This window comes from the organism of the source record quoted next, unplaced genomic scaffold (assembly GCF_019419815.1).
Source record: "Pyrus x bretschneideri cultivar Hongxiangsu unplaced genomic scaffold, Pyrus_bretschneideri_v1 Contig71, whole genome shotgun sequence".
Classification (NCBI taxonomy): Eukaryota; Viridiplantae; Streptophyta; class Magnoliopsida; order Rosales; family Rosaceae; genus Pyrus; species Pyrus x bretschneideri.
The window spans coordinates 1,354,994-1,364,904 of NW_025999811.1; the positions used below are offsets into that span (position 1 = coordinate 1,354,994).

The 9,911-nt window shown below is 34.5% G+C and overlaps 2 protein-coding genes across 4 annotated transcripts; one reads left to right on the plus strand and one right to left on the minus strand.

Moving 5' to 3' along the window:
- Nucleotides 1-547: 547 nt before the first annotated feature.
- LOC103959887 (probable fructokinase-5) lies at nt 548-2,584 on the plus strand. The gene is made up of 5 exons (XM_009372261.3): nt 548-885; nt 997-1,407; nt 1,799-1,933; nt 2,065-2,181; nt 2,288-2,584. The coding sequence occupies exons 1-5, from the start codon at nt 703-705 to the stop codon at nt 2,423-2,425; spliced, it is 984 nt and encodes a 327-aa protein (XP_009370536.1). The 5' UTR covers nt 548-702; the 3' UTR covers nt 2,426-2,584.
- Nucleotides 2,585-5,994: 3,410 nt separating this feature from the next.
- On the minus strand, nt 5,995-9,321 carry LOC103959886. 3 transcript variants are annotated; one of them, XM_048574338.1, is made up of 7 exons: nt 9,156-9,321; nt 7,671-7,854; nt 7,471-7,533; nt 7,321-7,368; nt 7,166-7,219; nt 6,437-6,494; nt 5,995-6,307 (listed from the first exon to the last, which is right to left on the minus strand). In XM_048574338.1, the coding sequence occupies exons 2-7, from the start codon at nt 7,779-7,781 to the stop codon at nt 6,264-6,266; spliced, it is 378 nt and encodes a 125-aa protein (XP_048430295.1). In that variant the 5' UTR covers nt 7,782-7,854; nt 9,156-9,321; the 3' UTR covers nt 5,995-6,263. The 3 variants fall into 3 exon arrangements, with proteins under 3 accessions (XP_048430295.1, XP_048430296.1, XP_009370535.2); XM_048574339.1 differs by having other exon boundaries at nt 7,671-7,756; nt 9,156-9,320; XM_009372260.3 differs by having other exon boundaries at nt 7,671-7,769; nt 9,156-9,319.
- Between the last annotated feature and the right edge of the window lie 590 nt (nt 9,322-9,911).

Here is a 9,911-nt window from a genome sequence, read left to right on the forward strand (position 1 = left end):
GATTTCACAGTTACTCAAGGGCCATAGGAGAGATGATACAATCCAATACCCTCAAGGAGATTTCTTTGGGGTGTTTGTCAAATATTCAAGTCGATAGGGTATTGGGTTTTTAATCATGCGTTTCAGGTTTGAAATTCCTTTATTCTTAAATTATTGTAATAGTTTCAAACTCTTCTCCCTCCATAATAATAATAAATTAAATAATAAAAAAAAAAAAGCAAAGGGAATAATTGGATAAATTACAGACGATAAGATCAACTTATCTTGTCATGAAAAAACACAATAGATCATATCTCAATTAGATTAGTCTTTCAAATCCAAATCAACATTGATACCGATAATTGGATATATATATATATATATATATATATATATATATATATCTGTGTGCTTGTGTGGCAATCAGACGGACAATAGTGAAATCTTTCATTAATATCAGCCGTTTGATTTTTGCTAGAATTTATACGTACTAACATATGCATAAAGTAGTTTGCCTATTTTGTTTCGGTTTCGGAAACGCAACAAACTGATGTCAGTTAGAGTTATATCGGAACATGGATGGCTGACCGACGCTGATTGAACTCTATATAAAGGGTTGGACATTGACAATTTAATAATTAATTTGATCTGTTTCACAGAAGCAGCGTTTCATAGATCGATAAAGTGATCTCAATTGCAAGAGTTAGAGAGAGTGAGTTGACGATGGCGAATTCAGAGAGTCCACTAATTGTAGCGTTTGGGGAGATGCTCATCGACTTTGTGCCAGACACGGCCGGAGTTTCGTTGGCCGAGTCCACGGGGTTCCTCAAGGCCGCCGGCGGTGCACCTGCCAATGTGGCTTGTGCCATCACCAAGCTTGGTGGTAAATCGGCTTTCGTTGGCAAGGTAATAGAAACTAGACCGACCCGTCCATCTGATATTTTATTTAATTTTATGATTTAGAAATCAATCAATTAATTAATTTTGTTTTAATTTCTTGGTTCATGATTGATTTAGGTTGGAGATGACGAGTTCGGACACATGCTGATCAACATATTGAAGAAGAACGGGGTGAACGCAGAGGGAGTGTGCGTGGATAAGCATGCCAGAACAGCGTTGGCGTTCGTGACCTTGAAGAACGACGGTGAAAGGGAGTTCATGTTTTACCGGAACCCCAGTGCTGATATGCTACTCAAGGATTCGGAGCTAAACATGGGTCTTATCAAGCAGGCTAAGATATTCCACTACGGATCCATAAGCCTCATAGCCGAGCCATGCAGATCGGCTCATATGGCAGCCATGAAAGCCGCTAAGGAAGCTGGCGTTTTGCTTTCCTACGATCCCAACGTCAGGTTGCCCCTCTGGCCCTCTGCTGATGCTGCTAGGCAGGAGATCAAGAGCATATGGAATCAGGCTGATTTCATCAAGGTACCAACACTAAACACATATATACTCATATCGATTTCTTCTGTACAAGATTAATACACTATGATGATGATGATATATATATATATGTATGTATGTATGTATGTATGTATCTGATCCGATCTATGTTACATATACTCATATCGATTTCTTTCTGTATAAGATTAATACACTATGATGATATATATATATATATGTATGTATATCTATGTATCTGATCCGATCAATGTTATGTATACTCATATCGATTTCTTTCTGTATAAGATTAGTTCACTGTGATGATATATATAAATATGTATCTGAGATATTGGTAGCTAGATACGTATGAATATACGTAGAGTTGTTTGCGTTTTTGATGATTAATTAGTATATACCTATATGGATATGCATATAGGTGAGCGACGACGAGGTGAACTTCCTGACGCAAGGAGATTCTGAGAAAGAAGATGTGGTTCTGTCCCTGTGGCATGACAACCTCAAACTGCTCGTGGTCACTGATGGTGAGAAGGGCTGCAGATATTACACTAAGGTACGTTCATACCCTAAACCAACTTCTTCTCATATCTTTCACAACTACATACACTTGCAGATAACGACTATATATATATATATATGAGAGAAAATGTAAATTATTGATCATGTCATGATATATACGTGCAGAAATTCAAAGGAAAGGTGGCCGGCTTCTCAGTTAAAGCCGTGGACACAACCGGCGCCGGTGATTCTTTTGTTGGTTCATTTTTGCTTTCCATGGCCAATGATATGTCCATCTTTGAGGTAAGTACATTCAGTCCCAAACTAGACACTTCTTAATTTTTGGTTTCTATTTTCTGTGTTTTAAAATTTTAATTAACTTAATTATTTCCTACATAAATATATACAGGACGAAGCAAAATTGAAGGAGGCTCTGAGTTTTGCAAATGCTTGTGGAGCTATCTGTACAACTCAAAAGGGTGCCATTCCAGCTCTTCCAACCCAGTCTGATGCCCGTGAGCTCATTTCCAAGTCCAAAGCCAAATAGATCCATCCATCCATGTTTTGATTTCCATCTTTAATTTGTTTAGCACCACATCCAAACCCTTTTTAATTAATTGTTTATTTTCTGGTTAGCCTAGTTTTTGAGGATAATGAGTAATAATATCCCAAATTTGTTCATTTCTCTATATTTTATGCCAAGCCTCTCCTCTCTCTCTTAGCAATTCATGTTCTGTTGATCTGTCATGCACTTTTTATTTTATTATTGTAGAACACGTTATTCCAATTCTTTAATTTGAAAATACCACTACAAAGACAAAAAATGTTACTTTTAACACATTTTCCATATCACACTTATATCACTTTTTTAATAGAGATGATATGATATGTATTGATGGACTCTACCTATTAGAAGGGTTGTACAAATATCATAAAAGAATGTGGTAAGTGTAGCAATACTTCGACCGAAATTGGTTTTGTCATAACCACAATGACTAATAGCTGACTGAAAGTGTTTTTAAAATGACTGAAAACGTTTTTTTCGAAAATGTTTGTAGGTTCTAAAAGCAAGTGTTTTCTATAAGAATCACATAACTGATGTTTCTTGATGGAAACACTTTTAAGTGTTTTTACAAGATTCACTTGCATTTTTATTAGAGATTAATTCCAAAAAAAAAATTATTAAAAGCGTTTTCAATCATTTTAAAAACATTTCTAGATGAATTTTAAAACATGCAGTTTCTAAATTAGAACAGTTTACCCAATTTTCTTTTCTTTTTTTTTTTTATATTCTGTTTATACCCTACAAGATAGATCTTTGCTTTCCACCCCTACGTCTTTTTGTTATACTTTACTCCTATTTTCGTACTTTCTATTCTTCTTGCACCTTAGAATTCTTCAGAGGGTTTTTTTCCGTCCTAATCTTTCTTTATTTTCCTCTTCTCCTATTTGAATAATTATGGTTAAACCATATCACTATTTTATATTGAATTTTTTTTAGAGATAATAAATCAAAAAGTATGTTATATTGATTTTTTTATAAAGATAATAAGATAAAAAATAATGTGTGAGAAGAAAGAAGGAAAAAGGATAGGAATAGAATGAGAGAAAATCTTACTCCGAATTCCTCTAGGACTGCTAGTTTCTTGGCGTTTTGCTCAATTTTCCGGTTGACTTAATTACAAAAATTACTCCTCGTAATCTCTTTACGTACTTATGCATTTTATTTGGGCATTCATCTACGATGGAGCTCTCAAATTTCAAATTTCATCAAAGAGAAAATGGCAGGAAAGTAAAGAAAATAGAAAACATTCATATTATCGGAAAATGATCCTCGTAAGATCCTTTTTGTGGGGATCTGGAAGATCAAATAATTACAGTCGTTTATCGTATATCATACGGTTAGAAATTATTTAAAAATTTAAAATTCAAAATTAAATATAAATAATGTCTAACAAAAACTAATCACACAATGTACAATGAAATGTTATAATTGCTTGATCTTCCGAATTCCTTCAAAGAAGATCTAGTGAAATCCTTTTCCCACGTTATCCTCCGCTTTTTCTTTTGACAAGACATTCATCATCCCTGACAATGGACCCAAGGATAATTAAAATCTAAAAATCCCAAAGGATAATTGAGATATGATGTAGATGGGTGTGATGTTGGACATGATAGCCTGCTATGACTATGAATTTGTAGTGGGCCAATACGTAGAACAAATTTTTAATATGCCAGAAATATAACATAATACGCAAAATGTTATTCCGTCAAGTGTCTCAATAGTATAATACAGTTGATTGTAAACTTTTTTTTTTTTTTGTAAGTTCCAACCAATCCTACACTCAATGCACCGAACCATGCTCAGCAAGTTGACAAATCTCTCAATATGTAGAGACCTATTACCTACTTGAATCATATTCTTTTTCTTTTTTTTTTTTTTTTGATTAAAAAGTTTGAATGTAGGAAGTCATAAATAATTTTTTGAATTTTTATCACAAATTATCAATGAAATTGACTCTGACTATCAAGATAATATTTGAAATTAAAAATCAATTAACGTAATTCTTGAAAATAGGTGTCGCAAATCAATGTGATCATTCTATCAGATTCTTTTAAAAAATCTTTTAAGTACTGATGTGACACATAAATAGGTCCTATAAGTTATTTTTCTCACAAATGTTCATTGAAATTGAACTGTGACATCAAAATGGTCCCTAAAATTAACCTCAAACATCAAAATGGTCATTGAAATGGAAAATTGATCAATATAATCCAGCAAGTAAGTGCCTCAAATCAATGTAGTCATTTCGTCACAATTATGTGAAAATTTTTGTTATATGCTGATGTGACATATATGACTCACACAAGTCTAATTAAATTTAAAAAATTACAATTAGGCTTAATAATTTAATAGTTAATAAAAAAATTTGTCAACCCAAAAACCTAGTTCTGCAATCACTTTCGATCCCAGTCCACATTTCTCTACCTCCTTCACTCTCTATTCTCTAAAAAAAATCTCAATACACCCATCTTTACACACTTTGACACCTTCACTGAATTGAACCTGGATCGAGATCACCTTTGGTGACGGCTTGGCCGATTGACAACAACTTATGGGACATCACCATTAACATTTAGGCGATCAACATCCTCACAACCTTAATCTTGGAGAACCTGTTCGGCGCTTCTCTGGTGGTCTGGTGATGCAAAGATCGGCAATATTTGCCTTGAGATAATGAGGTTATTACCGAGGTGCGTCTATTGTTGGTTAAAAACTATTTCCACACCCCTTTTTAGGCCTTGGTTAAGCCTTGTGCCTTTGAGAAATTATGGAAGTGATATTTCTTCAGAGTAGGTCCTACTATAAAAAAAAATTCCATTGTGCACTTTTTTAATTAATTATTAAACACACATCAACACATAACAAATTTTTTTACAGAATTCTGGCGGAAATATCATATTGATTTGCGACACTTATTTTCAAAAACTACATTGATCAATTTTCAATTTAAGCGATCATCTTAATGGTATGAGTCAATTTCAAGGACCATTTTGATGGTGTAGGTCAATTTCAGAGACCATTTGTGATAAAAAAAAAATTAAAACATAAACAAACAAAAAATTAAAAAAAAAACCGTAAATCTTGTGGGACCAATTTATGTGCCACATCAACATTTATCAGAATTTTTAACAAAATTGTGACAGAACAACATTTATTTGCGACACCTATTTTCATCGACTACATTAATTGATTTTTAATTTCAAGGATCTTCTTGATGGTGAGGGTCAATTTCAAGGATCATTTGTGATAAAAATCCTAATTTTTTTAGATGAGAGGTATGTTTTATATTCACCCAGCGGCCAGTGTCAATTGGGAAAAGAGGAATTTGCCTCTATCCATATTTGCTTAACACCTTGTCCGCATGCTTAGAGCTATGAAAATTATACTGAAACAATAAATCGGAAGCGACCTTCGCTCCCCTTTTGTCCTCTTGCACTCTTCTGTTTGGTTATGTCCGTTAATTCTGCTTCGGTCAACTCAATACTAAAGCTAGAAGAAAGGGGGTGCATGTGGGTGAAAGCGGTGTAAAAATCACTTCACAGCAAAATGCATATCTGTAAAGAGGAAATCTGCCTTAAATCACTAGTTGTATACAACCATGTTAATAAGAAAAGCAATAACGTCCCGCATCAAAACTTGGAACGCCAGAAGTTATGGTTTAGTTTCAACGGGAGTAACGTTGGTGCAATGCATGTTTTATAGCTATGATCACATCATCTTCACCAAGTTTGTTGTCAGGAACAGAATATTACCCAGTACAATATTAGGTATCACAATAACAGTCTGAGGTTCTCACAAGATCAAAACACCAAAAGCTCCGTCATTCGTTGGCAGTTGTATCCTCAGAAGCGGGACTTCCTTCATCTACGTAAAGTAGTATAACAACGTAAATGGCTTTTTTCTTTCTTTCCCTTCTAAATTTTCAAAGAAACAATATGGAAAGAATAATTAATTAACGGAAATGGCTTTCTGGACTTCTAATGTTTAGCATACCTTCACCATCTGCCGGAGCACAAGGAGACTTTCTGTATCGTGTTTGCTGCTGTGTGGGCTGAAGCACGAAACAAAAAAGAGTATTAAAGCAGCAATAAAATAACCAAGGAGAACCATGGAATGTCTAAATTATCTCATTTTTACTCCTTGAAACCGCTAATGCATAAGAGGGTAGGAGGGGAGGAGGTAGAGCAGATTGACACGAATATAAAAATATGAACATTGATGTATCGAATCCGAAAACATAAAGGATTTCTTCCAACTCTAGCATCATGCTCCAGCAAGATTATACTTAAGATGCAACTACTTGGCATGGTGCCATTTATATGCAATACTTATCAAAGAGAATGATATTCTTCCGTTACATCACACTCCAAACAATATATCATGAATTTTAGAACATCGTTGTCTTGTGGTGAGCGCATACAAGTTTGCCATCTCATCTAAAAGCCTGATACTGTGGCCTAATCAAGACTTCAGAACAACATTGTATTCAACCAAAGCTACCTAACTACCAATAATACTAAAGTAACTTCATCTGCTTCTAGTGCCAAAATCAGTAAATAGCCGTCAACTAGTTGACATCGCAGCATGTAGATTATTAAATACGGAGTTTTTAACTTACCACAAAACATGGTTCAACAGGACCAAAAACTCTCACCTAAACATCTACGAAAGCCAAATAAGAATGATAAGGTGGACACAACCACGACAGAAAATGGGAAATACCTGTAACTTTGGCCGAAGGGCTTCAAGTGGTCCTTTTGGCTTTTCAACACCTTGCTGTTATCATCCAAAAAGCATCAAATGATATGAAATCATTAACAAAATAATTGTTTCCTACTGTTGCAACTGGAGGGTAATGTTAGTGTTGGGAAGGCTACCTTTCCAAGTGCCCAGTCAGCAGAATCAAAATAAGCGCGTTCATGGTCCTGAGATCAATAGAAAAAGTCTTAAGACGAAAAACAGTACAGCTAGCATATAATTCGAACAACAGGACGTAAGATCTGAGCATTATCAAATTCAAATATCACCTTTGAAATTAGCGGTGGTTTTTTTGGAATGATTCCACCATACTTTTTCTTTATAACTTCCTCCTAGAAAAACAAACTTGGGTCAATCCTCTATAGCAGCACAAAGATTTTGATACAAACAATTTTGTACGTATTTCTCCATAAGGTTCTTTACAATAACAAGTATTAAGCATCTTGGAAAACCAAAGTATAATCACAACCTCCTCTGGGGAAGATTTTTCAGACCCCTCATCCACCCATTGCTCTTTCCCATCCTCCATCCCCAAAATAACGTCTTCACACCACCCTGCAAATACAAGCTGCAGCAGCATACTAGTTATTTTCAAGTCATCAACCAATGCGCAATGAAACTAACTCACAAATCACAATGCATCTACAATATATCTGCACATTGCAACCGAATCAAACAAGAGAAATAGACTCAGTTTAATCAGAGACAGCGTTTCAGTCTCTCAGAACAAAAACAAATATATCCTAGCATTAATACTCTCATAAATACAGTGACAATTCAATTATTTAGGTAAAAGAATGGTGAACCGGAAAGGTTGTAGACTATTTTGTTGGCACAAAGAAGTATGCTATCTCCAAAACTCATTCGTAGCAATCGTCTTAACATTTACATGGTGATATATTCAATTCAGTTCTCAAGTAGGTCCATAGTTCTTTGTAAGACAGCTCAATAAGCTAAAACCAGCTATTACAATTATTGGGTATGCCGTATACATATCATTTAACATTCACCTCAATTTGCTCAAAAATTTAAACAGAAGTGTTGATAGTAATAGTCAAACTATATTAAAAAGGCTTTACTTTAGCTACACCGCTTGGAACTCGATTTTAATCTCACTTTTCCCTGTAACTCAAAACTCGCTACTTTACTTCCCGTCCCTGAAACTCAAAATCCACTCTACTTTGCCCCTAAAACTCGATTTTGATGCTATTTTGCCCTCTAAAACTCAAAAATCGTCATTTTACTCTATAAAACTCAAAATTTTCTCCACATCACCTTAATTTTGTGAATTCCGTTATGTGAGTTTGATTTGAATGCACTAGGCTAATCAATTTATTTATTTATTTATTCCATCTCAGCAACTCAAGCACAGCATCCCAAAAAAAAAAATCCAATTCTTAATTTCTTCTTTTAAACTTAATATTTTTTTATTGTTGAATGTTAGTGAAGAGTTATAATCAAATTCATTGGCACATGTTAGAGGCTACTTTTGAGTTTTAGAAAGAGAGAGAGTTTACAAGTTAAACTAGACCAAATTTTGAGTTTCAGGTAATAAAGTGGTGACTTTTCAGTTAATAAAATCGAGTTCCAGAGCGTAGCTAAAAATAAACCTTAAAAAAAAAAAACTATTAATTTTCTGAATTTCGACCGCAGAATATAATATACTACAGAAATTTCGTCCAAGCTGATAAAACATTGAACAATCAAATAAACGAGATTAGGTGAAAATTCTTCAACAGAAAAAAAGAAACAAACGATGTTGAAAATTAAAATTTTTAACCTAATTTTATTTAATTTCACATTTGCTATCGTATCCGGATCAAATGTAGTTGTAATTTGGTTATATCCATCATCAAAATTTTTGAGAATGATAAGCAATAAGTCAGAAATGCAATTCAAACTCTACGAAAAAGAATTCAAAAAAAAAAAAAAAAAAAAACTCGAGAATTCGTACCTGAAAGCGATCTAGATGGATGAAAAATCTAGAGAGAGAAGAAGGCGAATCTTAGAGAGAGAGGGAGGGAGGAGGAGTTTAGGGTTTAAAATGGTAAGAGGGATGGTGGGGGGAAGAGGGAGGGAGGAAATGTCGTCGCGTGGTGCGAGGGCTGTTTCTGCATTGGGTGGTAGTGATGAGTCTGATTATTATCTCCCTATCCATTGTTTTAGTCACTGTCATTTTCTGGTTACTCACTTAACGCGTTTTCTTCTACTTCATTTCTCTCCCAAACAACCAACAAACTTTGTTATAATTTTCTTTACCTTATTCTTTGGACAGTGCTTATCTACATTTTGCTTTTTTATCTTCTATATATTCTTAATTTTCGACCGTTGAATTAAACAAGTTGAAGAGGATTAAAAGACAAAAATAAACAAAAAGTATGTAAAAAAATAAAAATAAAATGTGTGGATGGTACACTTATTTTTTATGTGGTTAAGGGAATCCGGACGAAGAGGGTATAAATGGGTGGTACGGAATTTCACAGGTATGTTTTAGGGGGCGGAGGGAGTGGGAAATTTCCTATGTGAATCTAGTCTAATGGCAGAGGTGGAATTGGTGTGGGCGGCTTTGTTAGCTTGTATTGATATGGGGTTTGATGCAGTTTAGATTGAATGAGATTTTAGAGGACTTGTGGATATGATTAACGGCAAGGCTCAACCAAATGTTGCAATTGAAGCACTCCTTCTTGATATTCAATATGTGAAGCATTGG

Excerpts from the sequence above, each read along its gene's own strand:
- LOC103959886 (XM_048574338.1), bottom strand. The coding sequence starts at position 7,781 with ATGCTGCTGCAGCTTGTATTTGCAGGGTGGTGTGAAGACGTTATTTTG. Across the intron at positions 7,369-7,470 it reads AACCACCGCTAATTTCAAAG|GACCATGAACGCGCTTATTT; the intron begins GTGATATTTGAA and ends TATTGATCTCAG. Across the intron at positions 7,220-7,320 it reads CTGACTGGGCACTTGGAAAG|CAAGGTGTTGAAAAGCCAAA; the intron begins GTAGCCTTCCCA and ends GGATGATAACAG.
- LOC103959887 (XM_009372261.3), top strand. The coding sequence starts at position 703 with ATGGCGAATTCAGAGAGTCCACTAATTGTAGCGTTTGGGGAGATGCTC. Across the intron at positions 1,934-2,064 it reads GCTGCAGATATTACACTAAG|AAATTCAAAGGAAAGGTGGC; the intron begins GTACGTTCATAC and ends ATATACGTGCAG. Across the intron at positions 2,182-2,287 it reads ATGATATGTCCATCTTTGAG|GACGAAGCAAAATTGAAGGA; the intron begins GTAAGTACATTC and ends AAATATATACAG.